The 12,785-nt window shown below is 35.7% G+C and overlaps 2 protein-coding genes across 2 annotated transcripts; one reads left to right on the top strand and one right to left on the bottom strand.

Annotated features, from left to right (window-relative positions):
• Window positions 1-720: 720 nt before the first annotated feature.
• On the bottom strand, window positions 721-2,020 carry LOC127131152 (uncharacterized). The gene is made up of 3 exons (XM_051060089.1): window positions 1,654-2,020; window positions 861-1,579; window positions 721-724 (listed from the first exon to the last, which is right to left on the bottom strand). Exons 1-3 carry the CDS (start codon window positions 1,780-1,782, stop codon window positions 721-723), a joined length of 852 nt encoding a protein of 283 aa, XP_050916046.1. The 5' UTR covers window positions 1,783-2,020.
• Window positions 2,021-8,160: 6,140 nt separating this feature from the next.
• Window positions 8,161-9,135, top strand: LOC127131150 (uncharacterized). The gene has a single exon (XM_051060088.1). The coding sequence runs from the start codon at window positions 8,161-8,163 to the stop codon at window positions 9,133-9,135; it is 975 nt and encodes a 324-aa protein (XP_050916045.1).
• The last annotated feature ends 3,650 nt before the right edge of the window (window positions 9,136-12,785 follow it).

Raw genomic sequence — 12,785 nt, 5'->3', positions numbered from 1 at the left:
TGAAATCCCATCAGATACATATTGGAGCATGATGATGGACGAACTAGTTGACTTAGACGAAGAAAGGTTGCGCGCGCTAGACCTAATAAGAAGACAAAAGAGGAGAGTCGAAAGATTTTACAACAAGAAAGTAAGATCCAAGACCTTCTTAATAGGTGATCTTGTGTGGAAAGTAATCCTTCCTATGGATCGAAAAGATAAATTAATGGGAAAGTGGTCTCCTAAATGGGAAGGACCTTTCCAGGTTTTGAGAACATTCTCAAACGGCGCATATGAAATAGAAGAAATAGAGAAGGATAAGAGAATCCTAAGAATAAATGGCAAGTATTTGAAAAAATATAAGCCTACATTGCAGGAAATAAAAATAGTAACAGAATAAGTGCAAAACATAATTGTGATAAGATGGGCCAAATAAAAATGGCATTCAAAAGTTATTACAAAGAAAGCCTCACAGGGCTGAGAGTTGCTAAAATAAATTCGACTAAAAATTTAAATTGGCAAAAGTATCCTTCAAAGTGGCAAACTTCTGCCTCTGGAGTTGGAGTCGATGATCACAAAGACTTTTGTGAGTAGAGAGAGTCTCAATCTCCTGACTAAGTTGATGGGCTTTCTCTGCATGTCGAATACCCACCCTCAATTCTTCGTCAATCTCGCTCTGTTCGGGTTGCTGAATGGATGCCTTACGTTTCTCCTCTTGAGAGATTTTTTCTTGAAGTGCTGCTATCTGTGTTTTCCATTTTTGAATATTGTCATTGCAAGCAGCAACTTCTTCGACGTACGTTTCAGAAAGCTTTTGCAATTTTGAAACTTTGTCAGTCGAAGTCGAAACGGCATCCCATTCAGCAGTTTGAGTTTTAGACTTGGAGGAGATTTGAGCGGTAAGATCCCTTTGACGATGGAGATCCGCAGTGGCCAAGTCAATGAGAGTCATCAACTCCATCACAAAACTTCCAATCTCAGCAGAAGTTTCCAAAACATTCACTTGCTTCAAGAGTTTCTTAAGACTAAGTTGAGCAAGGGAATTCTCTTCTAAGACTTTAAACAAATCGACATCAAGAATTTTCGTTTTGATCTTGGTCAGAAGGCTGCCAAGTGATGGTGCTTCAGAAGTCGCCCCAGAAGTGGTCGAACTACTCTGAGAAGAATCCTGGAAATTGAAACGGGTGCTAAGCATGGCTTTCAGATACTCCAAAGGTCTTTGCACTTTGAGATTTTCAAGCTCCTCGCGAGAGAAACTGGTCGAACCAGTTGATTTGCTACTCCCTTGGACCCGGTCAGGAGCAGGTGGAGTGCTTCGCGTCGAAGTATGCTCGACCTCTGTTCGTTTCGACTGATTGTCCCCATCTCTGGCAGCTTCATCTTCAGGAGTATCTTCGACCACAACCTCCATTTCAATATCATCACCCTGAGGTGCAGCATGTAATCCTGGATGAGGAGGAGACTCGTCTTCAGAGGCTTCACCCACAGTGGTGTCGAACTCTCCTACGGTTTGCATATCATGGTCACTTGCGGAGACATCTGCCTCTGGGGCTATTTCCTCCAGAATTTTCTCAGGCGTTTTTTCGACAACCACTTGTTCCTGAAAATAAATTCTAAGATTTAGAAGGAAAGGCGTAGGAAAGGTAAAACATATGCTGTCGAAATAAAAATTACCTCAGGAATTTCAGTATTAAAACTGGACTTCCCACTCCCCATATCTTTCGACTGAGGCTTGGCAGAGGAAGCACTGGCAGGATCCTTCCTGGTTGGGTTAGCAATGGACCTTTGGGAAGAGACCTTCATGAGTTTCTTTTTCTTCTGAGGGGGAGGGATTAACTCTGGAGATTCATCACCAGACTCTTCATTAGGGACTTTATCCTCTTCTTTCTCCTCTTCATTCTTTTTCTTTTGGATTGTTGGGGGTTTTCGACTTACCTAGTCATACAGGCCAAAGCCAGTTAGTTCCAAATAATGGAAGGAAAATAATAAGAAGAGAAAAAGTTTTGCACCTTTGTCGAAGGCTTTTTAGCAGTACTGGGCGACGCTTCGACAACAGCTTTCTTAGCAGGGATCTTCACGGCTAAGGAAAGAAATAAAATTCAGAAACAAATATAAGAGATACATGATAAGACAGTTAGAATAACAGAAAGAAAAATCATATTTTTTCTGTGAACACCTTCAAGAATGGTATCTTCCACGCGAACGTGTTCTATTCCAATATGAAGGTGTCCTGGATATTCGCCCAGATGATACTTAGTCGGAACCACACGCTCAGCAGGTTTTTGATACTTTTGACGAAGAATTTTCATAAAATCCCCACAAAGGAACCAGTCTGGAAGTGGAAAACCAAACGCCACCCCAAAGTCAGCAGTTGGCAAGGGAGGAAACTTTGGTGGATGACAATTGAAAGCAAGGTCATAGCGCGCCTCTGGTGAAAGATTGGAAGGCAATGACAGTTTTTTAAACTTCTCTGTCAATTTGCGTTTTAATTCAGCCGCTGCTTCACATATGGTTCGACTAAGATCATCAGGTCTATACGCAGTTTCAAAATACTTTTGAAATTTCTGTATTTCCTTAATATGTCGTTGAATACCTTTTTTGGTCCGATCCTGCACAAAAGCGAAAGCATTTGTCAAATGCGTGGCAAAAGCAGCTACGTCGAAAAATTTGTTGGAATAATAATCCTTCCACCATTCATCAAACTCAGGAGTGCATAAGAATGATGGTCGAAAAATAACTGGTCGAATGTCGAGAGAAGCATCAGCTAGTTTCTTCGACAGTTCTTTGCCTTCGTCTTCAGTGTGAAGGGAGTTATAAAAAATGATGGACCCCTTTTTGGGGAATATAGGTTGAGGTTTGATTTGGATTAGACCAAACTGTCTAGAAACAAGGTTGGGTTGATAAACTATCAAAGCAACCTGATTTTTTGTGGTGTTACGATAAGAAAAAAGGAGCCTAGGGGTCAAGAATGATTCCCAAACATTCAGAAATGTATTTTCATCCTTTTGCATCTCCAGAGGCAGTTGTTGGGTAAACCACTTAGGTCCAATCTTTCTATCAGCAAAAGGTGCCATGGTCGAAGTAAATTGATACCTTTTAGCAAACATCATAACATAGCTTTTAAAAGCTTGTCGAAGGCTGATTCCTTCGTCAGTTGGCGTTAGTAGCACTAATCTTGGCCATTCGACAGTCCTATCGCTTACTTCTTCTTCATCTATTTCTGGTGCTACAGGCAGATTGGCTTCAAAGGTGGCATTGAGCCATAGTTGCAAGAGCCAAAAAGGTCCTGACAAGTTGATTTTCCCTTGGGTTTTGGTGTTCTTTAAGAAATGTACGCTCTCGCTCAAAGATTCATAGAGATTCGCCAGAATCATTTCGCTCAAACATAGTTTCGTGCCTGCATGAAGCTGATTGGCTATGGTGATAAATCTCTTGGCAACTTGAAGAGAGCGAGAACAGAACACATATTTGGACAGCCATAATGTCAAAAAGGCTATATGTTCGACATCTAAAACTTCAGTGGTACTCTTATCATGGTAATAGGACATGAATAAGGAGTAGGGTGCAAGGCTAGTCTCGAAGGCAATGGTATCTTCACTTAAGACAGTAGGGTCGAAATCTATACCATTGGGGTGAAGACCAACAATGGCTGCTGCGTCGAAAAGAGTAGGCGTAACCATCCCACAAGGAAGGTGGAAGGTGTTGTAAGTACTATCCCAAAAGTAGAGAGAAGCCAAAAGCATATTTGGACAGATATTGGGTCCTACTCTTGACAACTGGATAAGGTCGAAAATGCCTACTTCTTTCCAAAAAGACCCTTTAACTTTTTCGATTTTATCTAACCAAGATATGTAGTCACAAGGATCTTTCGACCATGGGCAGGTTCTAAATATCCTGGGAAAATTCAAATAGGCTAAGTCCAACTCTCCAACATCTGTCGAACTTGATGAATCTTTCTGTTCTACAACTTTCTCTTTAGGCTGAGGTTTTCTTCCAGCGCCTATGGGTTTTGTGTGAAAGTAAGATGGAAAAAACTCTCTTAAACGCTCTGGTTTAATCTCTGGGTTTGGAAGGGGACCTAACATAGCGTGATAATTTCCAGAAATAAGAACAGGGATTAGTACCTGAGATTTATAAATGCAGTCTTTTTCCTTTTCGTTTGGAGGTTCCGGAACATACTGTTGATTTCCAATGGTCATTGGCCCTTTTAAATCATGCGCAGGAGGAAAAGATGAGTCTTGTTTCTTCTTGGAGTGTTTACTGCTTGAGGGTTTTTGAGGCGCCATTGCTGAAACAACTGAAGAAGATTTCTCAGAAAATGTGAAAAGCTTGAGAAATGGGTATGAAATAAGGAAATCTGAAACGTGAAAGGGTTTAAAGAAAAGGTTTATGGGTATTTATAGGAAGAAGATGTTGAAAAGTTTTAGATGGTAATGGTGTTAGTGGGACACGTGGCCATCTCTGATGGGAATAATGAAGAGTTGGAAGTTGAAAGGAAACCATGACGTGAGGAAATGATGGAAGTGAACTCTGAACGTGGGCTAGACGTGACATTTTGGAGAAAGTGTAATGATGAATCTGCATTGGAAATTGAGATTATCAGAATTACATTTAATGAGGTTTAAGTGACATGGCATCAAAACGCTGATTGACAACAAATGACTGTTTCTCCCAGAACGAACAGTCGAAACGTCTTTGCTGGGGGGCAATTTGTATACGTGCGTTTTCGACGCCATGAGATTTGGTGTAAGAAATGATGTTTTCGACAAATGATGACATGGGTTGAAACGATTTGATTAGTATGGTTCGACACTTCGACCAGAAGGAGGTTTCGTCATTTCGACAAAGATGTTTGCACCTAGGAAAAGCACTTTCGACAAGACACGGAAGACATTGCAGTATGTTGATAATTCGACAAAAGCCTGAAGGAAGACGTCACTTCGACTTAAAAGTAAATTTGAATTTAAAAGGTTGTGACGTTTGGCAGAAGACGCGTGGAAGCATCTGGCGAAAGGAGGAGAGCCATGTGTCATAGTTTTAGGATTTAGTTGTTAATGACAGTTATGTTATTTGTGTATATATAGGGTAGTTATTATCTAAAAAAGGTGTGAAGAATTACTATATACAAAATTCCTGAAAACACTCAAAGTACCCGTGTGAGAGAAAAGAGTCATATTTGGAAAATGTATGTGTAAACAAACACCAATTCCTTCAAAGTTTATTTTATAAAGTTTAAGTCTTTACAAATCTCTTTTATGCTTTCCAGTCATTTATCTTTCTGCACTTTATACTTTTCGACACTTTACATTTCATCAGTTAATTTCTGCCATTTACGTTATCTTGTTAAATTTACCTCTACTTAACATCTTAATCAACATATTTCGACGTAAAACACTTAGAGAACAGAAATGAAAGATATGAAAGTAATTTTAGACATCTTCGAGACCATCTAGATTTGCACATGTCCTAGGATTTGTGTGGTTGATCCTGCAAGTGACCCAATTCTACACGTTTTGGTAAACCAGAGGTTGTTCGCCAAATTTCACAGCGAACAACAGGGCTCTCGACTATGCGGTGGAACAGGCTAAATAATTATGCCCTAACGTCATTGTTCCCAACACAGAACTAGACCCTTTCAAGGTTGTTTAAGACGTGGCTCTTATGGACAACCAGGATGCAGGGTCTTATATGCAAATGAATTGCTCTTGGCCCATTTGCTTTTGATTCTTAAACATAATCAAGACCTTACAAAGACTCATATAACGACAATACTCTTGGTTGTCACCTTATGAACCTCTGAAACAAAGATAAACTGGAATGAATGATGCATTGAGATTGAGAAATCAAGTCGTTTGACTTCTTAATCAAACAAAAGACTGGATGAATGTTACAAAGATCAGATAAAATGCCAGAACCCTTCACTTTTCATATAAACCTTGATCAATACTTTTAACTGATGAAATGTATGACAAAATGGATAGATTATGTTATGCTGATGCGAGTGAGAAACTCAGGGTAAAATTTAAGGTATGACAGATATTTACTTTTATGCCAAGAAAAAAAGACTACCTTTTCATAACAACGTTCATAAATCTCATAACAACTTTGACTTAATTCATATGTATATTTTGGGGTCATTATTTATTCCTTCTATTAATGGCCATAGATATTTCCTTATAGTTGTAGATTACAAAAGTTGATTTACATAGATCTTCCTCATGAAATGTAAATCAAAAACTCAAAACCTCATTAAACCTTTTATCTCTGTTGTTCACACTCAATTTAATACCAAAATCAAGTGCCTTAGATCACATAATGATAGTGAATTTATCCTCAAATATTTCTATAAGGAAACTGGTATTATATAGCAAACCTCGTGTGTTGGTACCCCTTAACAAAATGGCATAGTTCAAAGAAAACACCAACACATACTTAGTATTACTAGAGCTATCATATTTAAAGCTTAACTCCCTAAACTTTTCTAGTCTTATGCAGTTTGTCATGCCATTCATATTATTAATAGATTGCCCACACCTTTCTTGCACAATAAGCCACCATTTTAAATTTTGCATCAGTGTTTACCTGATATTAATCTGCTTAGGTATTTGGATCTCTTTGTTTTTCTTCTACCCTACAAGCCAATAGGAATAAATTGGATTGTAGGTCCAAGAAATGTTTGTATTTAGGTCTACAAGTTGGTGTTAAATGTCACATTTTATTTAATCTACGTTCCAACGATTTTTTTTTATCTAGAGATGTTGTTTTCTTTGAGTCCATTTTTCCTTATAAACTACCTAATGCTACCTCTTCTAACAATCATTCATCACACCATATTACTCCTCATTAAATTGATTGTTTTGATTTACCTTACATTCAAGGACGGAGGTATTAAGAAGAAAGAGTGGACCCATGCCCCCACAACATTATTCTTTGATTAATATTTAATAATATATTAATAATTTAACATCCTAAAAATTAGAAAGAAAAGTTAATAATGTCCCCACTTAATAAAATGATTCAGAGTATCACACACTAACACACATCCATATGCATTTAAAACAAATTAAATTCTGTAAATAAAATTAAAAAATTTAACTCCTATTTTTTTTCATATTCCTATTAATTCTCTTTTACTCTTTTCAAATAGAAACAAACCACTTTTCATATTCTTCTTTCTCCCATTCCTTATTCTCCCACTATAAAATGTCTTTCTATTTCTAGCTTCTTCTCTATTGTTGATCTTTTAAAAGGTAAATTTTTTAAATTTTAATCTTTATGATTTTATAATTTATTTTTATTATTGTAGTAAGAGTAAAAAATATATTATTACTTTATTAAGTTTGAGATTGTGTTCATGGCAGAAAATTTATTTTTAGAGTTTTGGAGTGTTTATTTAAAATTATTGTGTTTGTATCAATTTTCTAGTATTATTATGAATTTTCTGAATATGATTTTTTATTTTGTTTTTAGTAATAAACAATGGAAAAATATTTAAAAATAAAAACAACAGAGCAATCATCAACTCCTAATCCTCAAACACCTAATGAACGTCGAAGCCCCAAACTGGATCCTCCCATGAAAAAAAGGTTTTTGCAGTTTGAATTGGAAAAACTTCCTAACGATCCCGGTTTAAGGCCAAAAATGTCAGATTATCATCCAAGTGATAGATATGAAATTAGCAAATATTATTTGCAAAAGGGTCCTTGTCAACCAAAAGAAATTATTTTTCCACAAAGAAAATTTGGAGTTACCTTTCGTAAGTTTAATTCAGATTGGTATTTAAAATATGGTAGTTGGTTGGAATATAGTCAAAGTGAGGATGATGCATATTGTTTATGTTGTTATCTTATGAGGTCACATCTTGAAGAACATAAAGGTTACGGTGATGCCTTTATAACAGAAGGCTTTACAAATTGGAAAAAAAGTGAAAGGTTTCGAGTTCATCTTGGAGATGTAAATAGCTCTCATAATCAAGCATGGAGAAATTGTCAAGCTCTAATGAAACAAAAGTAACACATTGAAGGTGTCTTGTGTAAACAATCCAAACAAGTTAAAGAGGACTATCGAATTCATTTGACATGTATAATTGATTGCATTCGATATTTATTAACTTAAGGTTTAGCTTTTTATGGTAATGATGAGTCAATTTCATCCGGAAATAAGGGGAATTTTCTTGAACTTATGAATTTTATTGTTAACCATAATGAAGATATTTATAAAGTTTGGAAAAATTGTCGTGGAAATCTTAAGTTAACATCTCCTGATATTCAAAAGGATATTGTTAAAGCTGCTACAACGGTCACTACTAAAGTTATACTGGATGATCTTGGAGATGATTTATTTGCTATTTTAATTTATGAATCTCGTGATATCTCAATGAAGGAGCAAATAATTATGGTTATACGTTATGTAAATAATGAAGGAAAAGTTATTGAGCGTTTTCTTGGTGTTGTTCATGTTTCAAATATTAGTGCTCTAACATTGAAATCGGGTTTGGAGTCATTATTTGCAAAATATGGATTAAGTTTGTCAAGGATAAGTGGAAAAGGCTATGATGGAGCAAGTAATATGCAGGGTGAATACAATGGTCTAAAAAGCTTGATTTTTAAAGAGAATTGCTATGTATTTTTTATTCATTGTTTTGCCCATCAACTCCAATTAGCTCTTGTGACATTAGCAAAAAAGCATTCTAAAATTGCTTTATTTTTTAATTTGATTGCTACTTTGTATAATGTTGTTGGAGCATCATGTAAGTGCCGAGATATTCTTCGTGAAAGTCAAGCTACAAAAGTGAAACAAGCATTGGAACATGGAGAAATCTCTAGAGGACGTGGCTTGAATCAAGAAATGACAATTAAGAAGGTGGGGGAAACAATATGGAGCTCACATTATGGTACATTACTTAGTATAGTTTCTCTGTTCTCTTCTATGATTAATGTGCTAGAAATGGTTGAGGAAGATGGAACAGATTTAGATAAAAAAGGTGAAGCACTAATGCTGATGAATTATATGCAAACTTTTGAATTTATTTTCATCTTGCACTTGATGAAAATAGTTTTAGGAGTTACACATGATTTATCTCAAGCATTACAAAGAAGTGATCAAGATATTGTAAATGCTATGAAGTTAGTAAAAGTGTCCAAAATAAGGCTATAAGCTATAAGAGATAATGGTTGGGATTCTTTGTTGAATGATGTTTCATTATTTTGTGAGCATAATGATATTGACATTCCAGATATGGATGACACTTTTCAACTGACACAAAAAAGTCAAAGAGAAAAATGGAGAAAGTATCTAATTTACACCATTTTCAAGTTGGATTGTTTTATGAAGTGATTGATCGACAACTTCAAGAATTGAACAATCGTTTTACAGAAGTGAATACCGAGTTGCTCCTTTGTGTAGCTTGTTTAAGTCCAAGAGATTCATTTTCTGCATTTGATAAGGAAAGGTTGATTTGTTTAGCTCAATTTTATCCTTCAGGGTTTTCCCAAGTTAACTTATTGACACTAGATTGTCAGCTTGAAAACTATTTCTTAGATGTATGCTCTGACAGTGAATTTTCATAATTATAGGGGATTGGTGATCTTTCTATCAAGCTCGTAGAGACCAAAAAACATGTTGTGTATCCGTTGGTATATTTGCTTTTAAAGTTATCTCTAATATTACCGGTGGCAACTGCAACAGCTGAAAGAGCTTTCTCTACTATGAATATTATCAAGAATCGAATGCAAAATCGCATGGGTGATGATTGGTTAAATGATTGTTTAGTTACTTACATTGAGATAGATATTTTTGTTGATGTTGAAAATGAGAAAATCATTCAACATTTTCAGAACATGAAAAATCGTAGAGAACAATTATAATTTATATTTATATTTTTGAAAATGAAAGGTTATATTTATATTGACCCCATTACTCAAAATTTATGGCTCCGTCCCTGCTTACATTTATGACTCTGAACCTCAACTTACACCTGATACTCCTCATTTTGAACCTTCAACTTCACATAAACCTAATATTCCTCATATTGAACCTTCAACTCCACCTGTGATCCATACTCCCATCACTCAACCTGACTTTATTCCTCCAACTTCATCAAAAGAATTTATATGTCAACTTCATTTCAACCAATCATAATCTTCAACGTAGAAGATCCATTAGACTCACTAAACCTCACACTTTTTTTTTACAAGATTATCATTCATTTTGATTAAGAATACAATTCAATCTCTTAACCTAGTTACTGCATGCATTTCTTTTCCAAGTAAGTATCCATTATCATCTTTCATCTCTTACCATAATGTCCCTACTACTGATGCCAAATACATTCTTAATTTGTAATCTATTTATGAACCGCATTCCTATAAATAGGTCATTTATGATGAAAATTGAAGTCATGATATTCAATTTGAAATGACTGCAATGATAAAAAATAACACATGGAAACTAATTATCTTACCTAATCATAAGAAAACTATTGGATGTAGATGGGTTTTTAAACTCAAGTTACATGCTAATCGCTCCATAGAGAGATATAAGGCAAAGTTAGTTGCAAAGGCTTCACTCAAAAAATGGCCCTTGTTTCATGTAACTTGAGTTTAAAAACCCATCTACATCCAATAGTTTTCTTATGAGCGATTAGCATCAAAACCCATCAGTTCTTACAAGGTTGTTGTAAGGGCCATGAAAAGCCATCTACATCTAAAAAAATGGCCCTTGTTTCATGTAACATGAGTTTAAAAACTCGTCAGTGTTTTCATGGTTGTTGCAGCTGCTAAAAAATAGCCCTTGTTTCAACTTGATGTCAATACAACGTTCTTACATGGAGATCTCAATGAAGAGGTTTATATGAAACTTCCTTCAGGCCTTGAGCTACCTCGTCCTAACTTAGGGTGCGAGCTTCAAAGATCTCTTTATGGCTTGAAACAAGCAAGTAGATAATGGAATATAAAACTCACTGCAACTCTCTTACACACAGGATACATTCAATCAAAATATGATTATTCATTGTACACTAAGTCCAATGTACCTTATTCACATGATCCTTATATATGTAGATGAGTTGATCTTAGGGGGGACTGATGTTGATAAGATTACCAACATTAAGCCCCTCTTAAATGACAAACTTAGCATCAAGGATCTAGGAGTTCTCAAATATTTTATAGGATTTGAAGTGAGCAGATCAAATGAAGGCATCATACTATGTCAAAGAAAGTATACACTTGATCTCCTACAAGACACTGACTTAAGTGTAGTGAAACCTTGCAATACTTCTATGCAGCCCCACCTATAATTGCACAAAGACTCTGGTAATTTACTATCTGATCCAACAACACATAAAAGATTAATTGGGAGACTCTTGTACTTGACACACTCCAGGCTAAAGATTTTTCATGTTGTGAGCAAACTTAGCTAATTCTTGAGTGCACCAACTTATGAACATATGCTAGCAAGCCTACATGTTTGAAATACCTTAAAGGAAACCCTGGTAATGGTTTGATCTTCAGTTCATCGTCAACATTGGCACTTAAAGGATTTCCTGATTTTGATTGGGGAGCATATCCCGATACTAGAAGATCTACAATTGGTTTGTGTGTCCTCCTTGGAACCTCTTTAATTAGTTGGAAAAGCAAGAAGCAGGCTGTGGTTTCCAAATCATCATCAGAGGTTGAGTATATGACACTAGCCCAGGCCACATGTGAGGGACAATGAATCTTATACATGATGCAAGACTTTCACATCAATCATTCTTCTCCTTTGGTGATTTACTATGACAACAAACCAACTCTTCATATAACTACAAATCCAGTTTTTCATGAAAGAACTAAGCATATAAAAATTGATTGTCATGTGGTGAGAGACAAGATACAAGCTAGAGATCTTCATTTGCTTTCTATTGCATCAAAATATCAAGTGGCTGACATCATGACCAAGTCACTACATGTAGGGCCATTCAACAACTTACAAAGAAAAGTAGGAATGGTGAATGTATTCTCTAACTTGAGGGGGATGTTAAGCATGAAGATTAGAAGTAGTTGGTACAATTACTTGCTTAGCAAGTCAGCTTAACCATTGATGTATTCTTTAGCTTAACCTCTCAATAACTAACATACTTTAGGTTGCTATGTGTTGTTGAGAGTTAGTTAGTAATAATAACTAACTATAGATGATATAGGTATGGTGAACTTGATCATTCTATAGCAAATTTGTTGTAACTCTTTTCTCCATTATGTAATACACGCTATCTTTCTTCATTTCAATTATGTTCTTGTTTTAGCTTACACAGAACATGTCTGACCTCACCCATCTAAAGATACGTGATTTCAGTCTCCATCATATTTTTCATCATTTGATCTAATCGAAAAATAATCTACGAAAGACACTGAATCTTATAAAGACAATTTTAATCACTCGTATGATATAAAACTCAACACAAATCATTTTAAATATTCTTTCTTTCACACCTTCAAACTATTTTCTTACCCATTACTCACTTAAATTTGAAGATCTACCCATTTGTTTTTCCACTACGGAACAGTACACAAACACAAATGTTTACCGAAGCCTTGCCTTGCTCATTGCCTTAAGTCTTAACTACCCCTTTTGTTTTTAATGATTAAAAAAACCAAAAGTCAATGATTTTACACAAGATTTCGTGCAACGAGGTTTTTTAAGGTTTTGTTGATGTTACTTCATTGCACGTGTGCTCACTCCTACGCGTGGTGCCACGCACTCAATGCGTTTACTTTCAATTAAACCCAAATCAAAACAATTTTTTCTCTGATTAAAAGTAACAAAGCTAG

Source organism: Lathyrus oleraceus, chromosome 3 (genome assembly GCF_024323335.1).
Source record: "Lathyrus oleraceus cultivar Zhongwan6 chromosome 3, CAAS_Psat_ZW6_1.0, whole genome shotgun sequence".
Taxonomy (NCBI): domain Eukaryota; kingdom Viridiplantae; phylum Streptophyta; class Magnoliopsida; order Fabales; family Fabaceae; genus Lathyrus; species Lathyrus oleraceus.
The sequence above is the reverse complement of the archived record's forward strand: the minus strand, read 5'-3'. Positions and strand labels throughout refer to the sequence as shown.

What these genes read in the sequence shown, in the direction of transcription:
- LOC127131150 (XM_051060088.1), top strand. Translation starts at nt 8,161, where the DNA reads ATGAATTTTATTGTTAACCATAATGAAGATATTTATAAAGTTTGGAAA.
- LOC127131152 (XM_051060089.1), bottom strand. Translation starts at nt 1,782, where the DNA reads ATGAAGGTCTCTTCCCAAAGGTCCATTGCTAACCCAACCAGGAAGGAT. An exon ending in TTAATACTGAAATTCCTGAG is followed by an intron (nt 1,580 to 1,653) that starts GTAATTTTTATT and finishes ATTTATTTTCAG; the next exon opens with GAACAAGTGGTTGTCGAAAA.